At 45.6% G+C, this 13,103-nt stretch overlaps 1 protein-coding gene across 2 annotated transcripts in view; it reads right to left on the reverse strand.

The window, feature by feature from the left end:
• Positions 1 to 13,103, reverse strand: part of ATP6V1H (ATPase H+ transporting V1 subunit H) — a 323,801-nt gene that overhangs the window by 103,199 nt on the left and 207,499 nt on the right. For both annotated transcript variants that reach the window (XM_029591272.1, XM_029591273.1), the window contains one exon: positions 9,638 to 9,763. In XM_029591272.1, coding sequence (XP_029447132.1) covers positions 9,638 to 9,763 — 126 coding nt within the window. The remainder of the gene's footprint in view (positions 1 to 9,637; positions 9,764 to 13,103) is intronic.

Raw genomic sequence — 13,103 nt, forward strand, 5'->3', positions numbered from 1 at the left:
CTGGCCCCTTCTGGACCGATCTTCCGGCAGTCTAGGCACAGGAGAGGCACCCCAAGTACTGGCCAGTCTATCAAGGTCACTGCCAAACAGCAAGGAGCCCTTAAAGGGCAATCTGGTGAGGCGTGTCTTAGAAGGCACATCAGCTGACCATTTCCGGATCCAGAGCTGCCTCCTGGCGGCTACGGAGGATGAAATCCCCTTAGCTGTTGTCCTGACCAAATCTGATGCTGCATCCATGAGAAATGAAAGAGCTGACTCCATGTCAGCCGCCGGAGCGTTGTTTCTGACCTGTGACAAACAAGCACGTGTCACCACTGTGCAGCAGGCCGCAATCCGTAAAGATAGAGCTGTTACCTCAAAGGTCTGTTTTAGAATGGCGTCCATCCGCCGGTCATGAGGTTCCCTGAGGGCCGCCCCCCCTTCAACAGGAATGGTAGTGCGCTTGACCACAGCGCTAATCAAGGCGTCCACCTGAGGGCACGGCAGCAGGTCCTGGAGAGCCGGTGCCAATGGGTACATGCCCCTCAGGGCCCGGCCCCCTTTAAAGGAAGCCGCCGGAGCCGCCCATTCCAAATCGATCAATTGTTGTGCCGCTTGCAAGAATGGAAAGTGGCGGGCTGTAGGACGAAGACCTTCCAGCAGAGGGTTCTGCGCAGAGGGGACCGAAGCGCTGGGACCTGTAATATCCAACTCCGCCAGGCACTGAGATACCAGGTCGGAGAGGTCCTCCTTAGGGAAGAACCGCCTCATGGTTCTATATGGCGCGATCCCTGGGGGGAGGTCCCCCTCGTCCGGGAGCTCTGACTCATCCGGTGAAACCTCCTGGTCAGATTGATCTGGACTATCCAACAGCGGGAGGTCCCGCTCACGATAAGACTGCGAGGGACCAGGAACAGGATCCGCAGGAGCCGCCACCGCAGCAGCAGCCGCCGCAGTCGCAGCCACCGCAGGGACCACAGAAACAGCCGAAGCCGCAGGGCCTGGACGGGAAGCCGTTTGCATCTGTACGAAGGCATGAATCCCCTTAAAGAGATCCACCCAGGAAATTGAAGCCGCCTCGAATCGCCGGGGTACAAAATCCCCCGGGAGTCCTGATTGGTCGAGACCGCTCCCTAAATCCGGGGTAGCACCTGGGGAACTGTCAACAAATCGTGGTTGAGACCGGTCCTGGCCTGAGGGTCGCATGGCCTCCTCACATTGAGTACATAGGGAGTCTGGCTCATCACTGCGCGTGGCCCTAAGCTGGCATGCAGAGCAGAGGCCAAGGGCAGTAATGCCTGAAGCAGGCGGCTCCGCCGCTGAAGACGCTGCTGTGTTCTGATCCATTGAACAATATGTGCTCAGTAATAGGATGCGGCAACAATAGGCGCTTAATACAACAGGCACTTAATAATAGTATGCGGCAGCAAAAGGCGCTTAATACAACAGGCGCTCAATAATAGTATGCGGCAGCAAAAGGCGCTTAATACAACAGGCGCTCAATAATAGTATGCGGCAGCAAAAGGCGCTTAATACAACAGGCGCACAATAATAGTATGCGGCAGTAATAGGTGCATAACACAACAGGCGCTCAACGTGTGCTCAGCAATAGGCGGCCAAGAGACCCGCGCAATGGTATGTAATAGGCACTCAGTAATATGCAGTTAGCAATATACACTCAATGGCATTCAATAGGCTTTCAGCAATATGTAATCAGCAATATACGCTCAATGGCATTCAGTAGGCTTTCAGCAATATGCAATCAGCAATATACGCTCAATGGCATTCAATAGGCTTTCAGCAATATGCAATCAGCAATATACGCTCCATGGCATTCAATAGGCTTTCAGCAATATGCAATCGGCAATATACACTCAATGGCCCTCAATAGGCTTTCAGCAATATGCAGTCAGCAATATACGCACAATGGCATTCAATAGGCTTTCAGCAATAGGCAATCAGCCATATACGTTCAATGGTCTTCACTAGGCTTTCAACCATAAACGATTAGCAATATACGCTCAATTGGCATGCAATAGGCTGTCAGCAATAAGCGGTGAGCAATATACGCTCAATGGCCTTCAATAGGCTTTCAGTAATATGCAGTCAGCAATATACGCTCAATGGCCTTCAATAGGCTCTCAGCAATATGTGGCTAGCGATATACGCTCAGTGGCATTCAATAGGCGCTCAGCAATTCACAGAAACCAAGCCATATACGCACAAGGAGGAAGAAAGCCGCAAAATGGCGTCCTCCACGGCGTGCCACGCTGACAATCCTCTGCGCTTCGGAGACCCGTAGGAAGAGATGTACTCCTTACCAGCTTCGGTGCTTCCCGGTTGGAACTCAGGCAGTCTCCGGCCGCGGGGGGAGGGACCACCTCACCGCCGCAATTGAGGATATGTACCCGCTACCTCGTCCACGCCGGGACCGAGGGCCTCATATGCCGCACCCGAACCTTGCCCGGGGGCTGTGTCACTGCCGCGCTTTGGCAGGACCGAGGACTTCCACCGCCGGGGGAGCACGGCAATCACCCCGGGAGCTCAACTGGGGGAGGAACCCTCGGGTATCTACCGCAGGAGCGCGGGGCTCTAAAGTTGAAGAGAGGGGAAAAACAACGTAGAATCTAGAATGATAAGAAAAGAGAAAAATTAAGGTAGTCTTGGAAAGCACGCTCAACTAGCGTGCAGGCACTCCAAACTGCTTTGGAGACGGAAATTACTGAATAGCTACGCTTCCTGTGGGGCTATATACCTCGTGCTGACGTCAGATCCGTCTCCAACTGCTGGCACATGGATACTATCCCATTTGTACTGAGTCCATCTGGCTACACGCCAGGAAATTATCTTTCAGTTTTCTTTCCTTGAATCCAGCTGCGCCAATTCAGACAAGTGGGTTATTCACCCTTGCCAGGAGATGGAAGCAGAGAGCACAGCTTTCTCTGTGATGTCATCACTACTAATACATGTGGTGCTGCCAGGAAAAAGCCAGTATTCCTAAGACAAAGCACTGAAAAATGTATTAAAACATTCAACAATTAACAATTTGAAGTCCACCCAAAAAGAATCCTCTTAGAAAAACTACCTATCCCTACAGAATCAAAGAACAAGAGAGAGAGAGGGTGAGAAACAAGAAAGAAAAAAAAAGGCACAGAGGATGCTGTCTTATGTTCCCTGAGAAAAATCCTTCTGTAGAATGCCATACGTGCCTTGTAGTACTCTGAAAGATTGCCTCTCCTCTCTATTAAGGCCCGTCTCTGGAGAGTCCTGGACTGATGCAACAGGATTCAAGGAAAGAAAGTTAAGAGGTAGCAAAATCTCTCCTTCCTTACCATCCTGCTACACCAAGCCATACAAATAGGAAGTATCAAAGGCCAACTAATTTGGGAGGAAGTCAGAGCTGCCCTGAGAATAACAGCTGTGAAAGCTGCATCCTTCTTAGCGGACATACAACCGATAATCCTTAGAAAAGAATACAATCATGACTGAGTGACCACTTTGCAAATGTCCTCCGAAATTATAGCTGTCACTTCTGCCAGGAATAAAATTGTGCTGTAGTTGAACGGGCCCAAAAAACCTCAGGAACCTGATGACCCTTGAGCAAATACACTGATGCAATTGTTTCCTTAATCCACATTTATTTAATATAATTTAGGGGTTGCTGTCCAGATTTTAAATCGCTCAAAGTGATGTACAATAATAAAATAATAATAAAATAGTAACACCTTGACAAAGTTGATTTGGAATCTGTTTCACCCTTTCATAGTCTTCCAACCTAATGGGAACTCAACAGTTATCCAAAAACTTTAGAGACCTGACACTCTTCTCTGGACAAGGCAGGTAAGGAAATGGACTAATTCAGATGAAAGGCAAACAGTACCTTTGGAAAGGATTGGACCAGTTGAACAGAAACTGAATTTCTTGAAAAAAAAACCAAAAACAGAAAGAGATCTCTACAGAAGAGGGCCTGAAGCTCAGAGATAGGTCTAGATGAGCAAATTGTTAGCAGAAAAACCACCCTAAGAGAGAGATCGTTGACTGAAGCATTTTTCAGCTGTTTGAAAGATGCTAGCCCTAAGAACCAAACTGAGGTACCACTGGGGAATCAGCAGTCTAAAAGGAGATGTACTCTCTTCACTCCTCGAAAGAACCAGAAATCCTCCTGATGGGAGGTAACTAAGAACCCTTGAACGCTATCCCTGAAACAGGAGATAGCAACCATCTGGACCGTCAGAGAATTTAGAGCCAAGCCTTTATCCAAACTTCACTCAAGTATATCTCCTTGCCATGAAGAAACTGACCATTCCCTACAGCATGCTTCAAACAAATGCTAGACTCAAACGTAAGCTGAAGAGGTAGAATGCTTATGGGCCTTCAAACAGGGTAGAGTTAACCGAGGAAAAATAAGCTTTCCTTTATAGGCGTGTCTTCAAGAGCTAGGCTATAAGACAGAATGAAGATGGACCACCCCTGACAAATGAACTCTAAACTAGAAGTCCTCAAGCTCATGAGAACCAATGTAAGGCAATGGCGTGAGCCCTTCCTGTTGAGGCGCAGTTGAAACTGCTTCGTGGGTGGGCTCAAGAAGCCTGCTCTGACATCTGGAGAATGTGCTTTGACACGAGCCAGGCTAAGGCATCACCTGAGCCAGTCACTTTCTCTGCATGTTGGGCCCATGGGTTCTGGCAGCCGGAATGATTTAAGAGATTCTAGGGCAAGGCAGAGTTCAAAGGCAGCCCTAGAGTTGAGGCTGGTAGCTGACAAGGCGCAGTGCAGGTTCGAGGCTAAGGTCAGGCCCAGGTGGCAAGTAAGGGGTAAGTCTAAGTCCAAGGCTGAGGTCAGAACCGAAGAGACTGGCCAAGAGACAGGTTATACACAGTCCCTTTTTGCATGTATAATTTGTATTATGTTCTTCTGTTGTTTTCTATCAGGTACTGTTCCTTTTCTCCTCTTCCTGTTTTTCCCTTTTTTCTCTCGCCCCTTCTCTCTTCCTATCTGCTCCCCTCCCTCCACCCTGGTTTTTTGTATTTTCCTCCTTCAGTTATATTGTAAACCGGCATGATGTACCCACGAATGTCGATATATAAAAGCTAATAAATAATAATAATAATAATAATAATAATAAATAAGAGACACAGAGAGTCAAAAAAGACAGTGCAGATAAGACAAGACACAGCAAGACTCTGAAGACAAGAGTAAGACAGACAGACAAGGAAACACAAATATATAAACAGAAACAGGGCAAGACTGGAAGGCAGGCTGGACGAGGCAAGGGACCTGTTACTGAGGCATGGTAGGGATGGATGTGTACTATGCCCTTTTATAGGGTTGAAGAAGATGACATCATCCTTGGGCGCCACAGCATTTTCCCACCGCGGGGCCTTTGAATGCAGGAGTGTCAAGCACTTGCAGACCTAAGCAGGGGCTGAAAATGGCAGTTCCAGTGGTGTCCTGCTATTCAGAGGGAAATCGGCAGTGTGTGCCATGGAGGAAAATGCTGACAGCTTTGGGGTAAGTGGGGAGGCTTACAGCGCAAGCCGCCAAATGTAACAACCAAAGAGGATGATCGATCTATAACCTTATGAGATCCGCATACCAAGGCCTCCTTGGCTAATATGGAGCCACTGAGAAAACACAAACACCCTCCTTCTCTAGTCTTCTCAAGGTCCTCCTTATCAGAGATCAGGGAAGAAACACACACACCAACTCATTTCTTTCCAATGGCTGGATTGGGGTGCCTATGTCTTCGGTGTTGAACACCCTGCTTCAACTAAAAAAATGGCAGACTGTCATTTTTGCGTGTTGCTATCGGTTCCACAAGAGGAGTGCCCCGATGTCCACTATCAATTGAAAGGCTTCATGGCAGATCTCCCATTCATCTGGATCCAGTAATTCCTGCTAAGTAAAACAGAGTGAATTTATTCCTGGCCTTCATTATACGCAGCCAACAACTGAAACAGGTTCTATTCTACCCAATGAAGTAGAAATCTGGTCTCCTCCGATACCCCTGGGCTCCAAGTATCCCCTTTGCCTGTTCATGTAGGCCATTGCTGACACATTGTTGGAGACCATTTTGACTGCCTTTCCTTTTACTACGGAAAGAAACTGCAAGAGAGCAAGTTTTATCACTCTGGTCTCCAACCTGCTGATGGACCAGGAGGCCTCCTCTTGAGATCAGAGTCTTTGATCTATCCGAGTTACACAGTGAGCTCCCCAGCCTGACAAACTCACATCCGTGGTGATGATAATCCATGAGGATGATTCCAAGCTCATGCCTTTCAAGACGTTTTGAGGTGCTGTTCACCAAGAGAGGTTAAGATAACATAGTAACATAGTAATGACAGCAGAAAAGGATAAAATGAACCATCCATTTTGCCAAGCAAGCTTCTTATAGTAGTATCTGCTGTGCTGTGCAGGTTACCCCCATATTTCTCTTAAGGGAAGCAACTGCAGCTCCATTCAGTCATCCTCAAGCCTTAAAATAACCCATAACAATTTATTGCTAGTAACATTTTCTTTCACATTGGGACTGGTAAGGGAAGATGATGCTTGTAATCCTGAGACTAATGCGACCAATGAGAGAGAAGAGAGGACTGAAGGGATCACATGTGATCTCTGTCTATGGGACCAGAACAAATGTGGCAGTCATAAAGCCTAGCAGTTAAAGATAGCCCCAAGCTCTGGGGCTGTCTAAACAAAGAACCTCCATGTTTGACCCATAAGCTTGGCTACCCACTTCAAAGTCAGAAATACCCTCCCTATCATCATATCAAATTAAACTCTCAGACTTGGAAGGGGGCAGTTTACTTTTTTGAAAAAGTGATTAACAAACCCAAGTCCTCTAAAACCTGGACCACTCTCTTGGATACTCTGAGGCCTTCTTGAAATGATTTGGCCCTGATTAATCAATCATCCAGATAAGGATGAAGCATTATTCTCTCCTTTCTTAAAAAAAAAAACAACCTCTACAACCATGACCTTGGTGAAGGTCCTTGGCGCCATGGCCAGTCTAAAAGAAAGTGCTCTGAACTGAAAATGCTCCTCCAGAACACAGAAGCAGAAAAATATTTGATCATCTTCCCAAATGGGAAAATGAAATTAAGCTTCTGATAGGTCCAGAGACAAGGGGAATTCACCCTCTTGAACTGCTACAATCACTGAGTGAGAGTCTTCAACCTGAAATGAGAAACACAAAGACTGCGGTTCACTCCCTTTAAATCAAGGAGAAGCCTGAAAGACCCGTCCTTTGGAACCACAAAATAAACGGAAGACTGGAGCAGCAAATTCAAGAGTGTAACCAAACTGGATTACATTTAAGGTTCCCAGATACGAAGTTATGTGCATCCACTCCTGGTGACTGCCTACTGGTTGCACCAAGGAGTAAACCTGCCATGCTTCATTGAGTAAGTCAACTGGTTCCAGAGGAGCCAGCTAAGTCAGACCATGGCTTTCTGTTTTCTCAAAAGGACTGATTCTTTTCCTTGAATTTAGAACTCAACTCAAAAGCGGATACTGGGTATTAAAATTCTTAAGCCTTCTAAGACCATTCTCAGGGGCATTTAATTCCATTAACATGTCCTCTACTTCAGAGTGAAGAGGAAAGGCCTTTGAACATTTGTAGATCTCTTTGCATACAATGGAAGCAGTGCATACAAATCTATCTTAAGCATATTAATTGTGAATATCCTAAAAAACCTGATTGACTAGATGTCTCCTGAGGACTGGGTTGAGAACCCTGGAATAGTAGAAACATCTTCACTCTGACAGGAGCTCTCCCTCTTTCAGTTAAGCATAGAAGCATCCAAAAAATCCTCAGAATCCTCTTGCTGGGGATTTTTGAGCAGGGAGGCCAAAGTGTCTATCGCCTTCAAGGTCAATCTGGCTCGCTTAGAGGTCACAAAATCCCCTGCCGGAAGACTTGCTTGACATCCAGCACCCGAGGAAACAAGAGATCCCCCCCCCCCCCCGCCATGTGACCTCTGAATAGCATAGAAGACCTATTGCAAAAATCTAAATGATTCCAGTGTAAATTTGCTTATAGAAGCAAGGGTGGGATTTTGAGCAGTGACACCAACCCTATCCCTTACAGGTAACACCAAACAATCCCCAAAACGTCAGGCCAAAGCCTGTGACGTCATCTGCCCTGCATGTGCTGAGTTTAAAATGGTGGCTGCTCCTGCTGAAAACCACCTCTCCCACCCTGCGTTTTCGGCACGAAACAGGTCCAGACTTAGGCTCTGATCCCAAAACTATCTTGGCAGCTTCAGAAGCCTTGGATGTCACCCCTGTAACCTCCCTGCTCTTCAGACATGTGGCACACTACAGCATGGATGAAGTAGAGGAGAGCCTGAAGCCTCAGGTCCCAGAATGAAGGTCGCAGTCAGGTTTTTCCATCAGCCCACCTGAAATTGAACTGAGCAGTCAGAGACTGCAGCCAGCCTACAAGTGCCCCCCTTGGAGCACAAACCAACTTACCTTCAGATGCAAATACCACCCTCTCCTTAGGAGATGCTTCCTAAAACTGCCAAGCTGCTCCTTCATTTTAGCCTCTATTTTTCTCTTGTTTTTTGTTTTTTTTTGGTAAAAATTTTATAAGGAAGTTTGGAGAAGAAAGGAATTGGGGGGGAGAAGTGGAGAAAGACAGTCATAGTCTATCTTGACTTTTTCTTTTTTTTTAGATCTGCAAGAACACCCCCCCCCCCCCCCCCCCTCCTCACTAACCTGAAGAACCAGGTGCCTGGCTCTCTGGCACAGAGAAATCTAACATTCTGCCGAACCATGTCCTAACAAAGAAGGTAGACCCAGCGAACAAAATCCTGTTGCACCACCAGTACTTCCTATCCCCTGCTTGAGGCAGAGAATACAGGCTGTACCACAAGCGTGTGGGCTATCTGCATCCATCTTTTGGTAGTGGCAATTACCCATTTGGTTTGGGCTGGTGTAGCAAGATAATAAGGAAACTAAATTTACTCTGCTTTAGACTTTGCTACAATATTTTACTCACTTCAAAATTCATCAATTTGTAAGGTGTGCCCTTAACACTTAAAACGTTAAGACCACTTTCCTAACTTTAAACAGTTTTACAGTCATAAAATAAGACAACAACGCATTCCAGATAATTAAGGCGGCACATTTCTTTTTGAAAGGCTCATAAGAACATAAGAAACTGCCATATTGGGTCAGACCAAGGGTCCATCAAGCCCAGCATCCTTAGCAGTGGCTACTCCCTAAATCAACTTGATTAATAGCAGTTAATGGACTTCTCCATCAAGAACGTATCCAAACCTTTTTTTTTTTCCCATTATCTTTATTAGGGCATGAAAGATAATACAGCTACACTGACTGCATTAACCACATTCTATGGCAACAAACTCCAGAGCTTAATTGTGCATTGAATGAAAAAGAATTTTCTCCAATTAGTTTTAAATGTGCTACATGCTTATTTCTTGGAGTGCCCCCTAGTCCTTCTATTATCCGAAAGAGTAAATAAGTAATTCGCATTTATTGCATAGAAAATCCTTGATCTAAAACTTAAGAGGAATGTGGTTGGAAAAAAGGCAGGGAATGTACAACATTTTAAGACAAAAGATTTATATAAAATAGAGAAAAACACAATTACAGGAAATCCAAATATTATAGAAAAGAAATGATAACTTACTTCAGTAACTCATAGTTTTTTTCATTCAACCTTCCTGCATTCTCCCTCCAGAACTTCTCAGATTTGTGTACTGGGCTCCATTCTAGTCTTCCAGATTTTATCTCTGAACTGTACTCATCAAATGAGCTAGAATATGGAAGATATGAGGTGAAATATTAAAGTTATGTACATGATGCTTTACTATCTCAGAAAGAGAGAGGCCAAGAAAATAATGACAGATAAGCTTTATTTATGAAAAATATTAAAAAATATATATCATTAAGATGGAGCTGTTCAATCTTTTCTAGCAAATCCCTATTGATAATCCAGATGAAGGCAAAAAGAAACTGTTTTTCTTAGCCAATCTGGATGAAATTACCTTCAAAATAGTCCCCATCCTGGACCAACAATTAAAACCAAACAGAGAAGCCACCCAGATAAAGGCATCACAGATGGAGAGAGAAGCACACAAAGGAAAAACTCTCAGGATTAAAAAGAAAATTAATATTCTCAACCAAATCCATGTAGCTAAGCAACAAGAATGATTTTGGAGGCTCCATATTAAATCTTCAAATTTTTCTTGTCATGTCATTATTTAAGAAAGAATCATCTACCCTACAAGTGATTGTCCACTTAACCCAGACATACGAACACAAGATGTGCCATTCTGGGTCAGATAGAAAGGTCCATTGTGTCCAGTATCCTAGCTCCAAGAGGGTCATACCATAAAGGCAGAAAACTAAAACAAGAAATGGCTAGCAAGCTCTATCATTTACTATATTTAAATGCAAAGGACAATACCCACATGTTTATTGAGAGTATGGAATCCAGAATGATCTTTACTGTGGCACTTTACACACAAACTCAAGAATGACATAATCAAGGCAAATTCCTTACCTGAAACAGAAACTGAACTAATTTTAACTATTTAATTTGAGTGCATTCCAACTTTTGAGTACAACATGGATAGGTACTAGATGTTGTCTTCAAGTATTTTTTAAATTAAGAAGTTATTTGCTAGCAAATAATCTGACTGAAAGCTCTGAAACCCAATGTAGGCCACAGGATTTTTCAAGTCCCTTTCAGAAAATATGGCCCGTATTTTAAAAGCCCTACGCGCATAAATCCAGTGGCTTTACACGCGCTGGGCCTACTTTAAAAAGGCCCAGCCACACGCATAAGTCCCAGGGCCGAAGAAAAGGGGCGGGGAGAGTGGGGCAGTCTGGGGGCAGGGCGGGGCAAGAGGCCGCTGTGTCGAAGGATCGTGGGCCAGGCACAAGCAGTAAGTTAAAAATTTGGGGGAGGGGCTAACTTAGGGCTAGGGGGGGATAGGTTAGGGGAAGGGATAGGAAGGTTAGATTAGGGGTAGGGAAGTTCCCTCTCAGGCCGATCCTAAATTGGAGCAGTCTGGGAGGGAATAGGGGAAGGCTGCGGGTGTCGGCGCATGCAAGTTGCACAACTGTGCACCCCCTTTTGTGCGCCGACCCCCGATTTTATAACATGCACGCACCGGCATGCACATGTTATAAAACTGGGCATCCATGTGTGCGCACGGGTAGTGTGCGCACTTTTTAAAATCTACCCCTATATGTTTACCATAGAAAAAATCTACAAGGTTTTTATGGCACACCAACTTTCTCCAACTGCATAAGAAATGTTTTAATCACCTTCCGACATAGAAAACTGCATTGTTTTCTATAATCAAGCATTGTGGATTACAAAAGCAACTGGAAATTACTTACAACACACAATATTGCTTGATTTAATTATAAAAACCATTAAAATTAGCACTAAATGGACTCCAACAAGATGGGTTGATACAGAAAGTTCTCCATGGGTTTTTTCTTTGTAAGGCTGGGTTCCATGGTAATTTTGTTAGTTTTATCTTTTGTTTATCTAAGGCCAGGTCATGTTGGGAACTAAAACAGATAAAATGGAAGCAGTATTTATGACCAGTGGCAAACCTCAGCAAACCAAGCAAGACTCTCCAAGTTCAGAGAAACATACACTAATGAAGAATGACGAGCTTTCAATGTCCATGATTGTGGAGGAACTAAAATCGATAAAGGACATGATCACTACTGTTCACTCAGTGATTCAAGAGATACTGCAATGCTGAAGTCACGTGTTCTGGCATTGCAGGATAGACATGAAGAACTAAAGATGCAAATAGGGTTTACAGAGGATCTCATTCACAAGCTGAAGAAAAAGTTTAAGAAGGCTGCAGTGTTCACAACAGGGAGACAGAGGATGCTAACAATTACAGCTGTAGAAACTGGGTCGTAGAACTTGGCACAGCTGCCTACTCCTTTCAGTGTTATTTGGCAGATGTGCCCTTTGCTATTGCTATTCACTCTCATCTGCAAATATTAGGCTTTGCCTTCAAAGAGAATCAGTTTAACTTCATAATGATGATCCTTTACTTTACATCTCCCAACCAATAACTGCCATCCTGAATGTCATCAATTATTTTTCTGAGTTTTCTAGATAGCAAACTAACTGGAATAAATTAGAGGTTTTGCTACTCAATGTATAGTCATAGATCTCTCCTAGTTAAATTTCCTTTTCAGTGGACAGAGAAGGGGATTGAGATTTGGGTATTATTTTTGAGAAATGTCTGGCAGATACTAAGCAACATAACATGAAAAAATCACTAATTTAGTTCAAAATATGCAATTAAGATGGTCCCCTTTATATTATACATGGTAAAGCAGACTTGGAGACTATTAAAATAACAATTTGTCCCAAAATAAATTACACACATTGGGGTGGATTTTAAGAGCCCTGCTCGCCTAAATCCGCCCAAATCCGGGCGGATTTAGGCGAGCAGGGCCCTGCGCGCCGGTGAGCCTATTTTACATAGGCCTACTGGCGCGCGCAGAGCCCCGGGACTCGCGTAAGTCCCGGGGTTTTCTGAGGGGGGCGTGTCGGGGGCGGGCCCGAACCGCGCGGCGTTTTCGGGGCGTGTCGGGAGCGTTCCGGGGCGGGCCCGGGAGCGTGGCTACAGCCCGGGGCGGTCCGGGGGCGTGGCCGCGCCCTCCGGACCCGCCCCCAGGTCGCGTCCCGGCGCGCTAGCGACCCGCTGGCGCGCGGGGATTTACGTCTCCCTCCGGGAGGCGTAAATCCCCCGACAAAGGTAAGGGGGGGGGGGTTTAGACAGGGCTGGGCAGGTGGGTTAGGTAGGGGAAGGGAGGGGAAGGTGAGGGGAGGGCAAAAGAAAGTTCCCTCCGAGGCCGCTCCGATTTCGGAGCGGCCTCGGAGGGAACGGGGGTAGGCTGCGCGGCTCGGCGCGCGCTGGCTATACGGAATTGATAGCCTTGCGCGCGCCGATCCAGGATTTTAGCGGCTACGCGCGTATCTACTAAAATCCCGCGTACTTTTGCTTGCGCCTGATGCGCCAGCAAAAGTACGCCAAATCGCGTGGTTTGAAAATCTACCCCTCTGTGTGTCGCCACTAATTTTTTCACTCACTTTTTGCAAAACAACG

The sequence above is a fragment of the Rhinatrema bivittatum genome, chromosome 2 (genome assembly GCF_901001135.1).
Source record: "Rhinatrema bivittatum chromosome 2, aRhiBiv1.1, whole genome shotgun sequence".
In the NCBI taxonomy this organism is placed as follows: Eukaryota; Metazoa; Chordata; class Amphibia; order Gymnophiona; family Rhinatrematidae; genus Rhinatrema; species Rhinatrema bivittatum.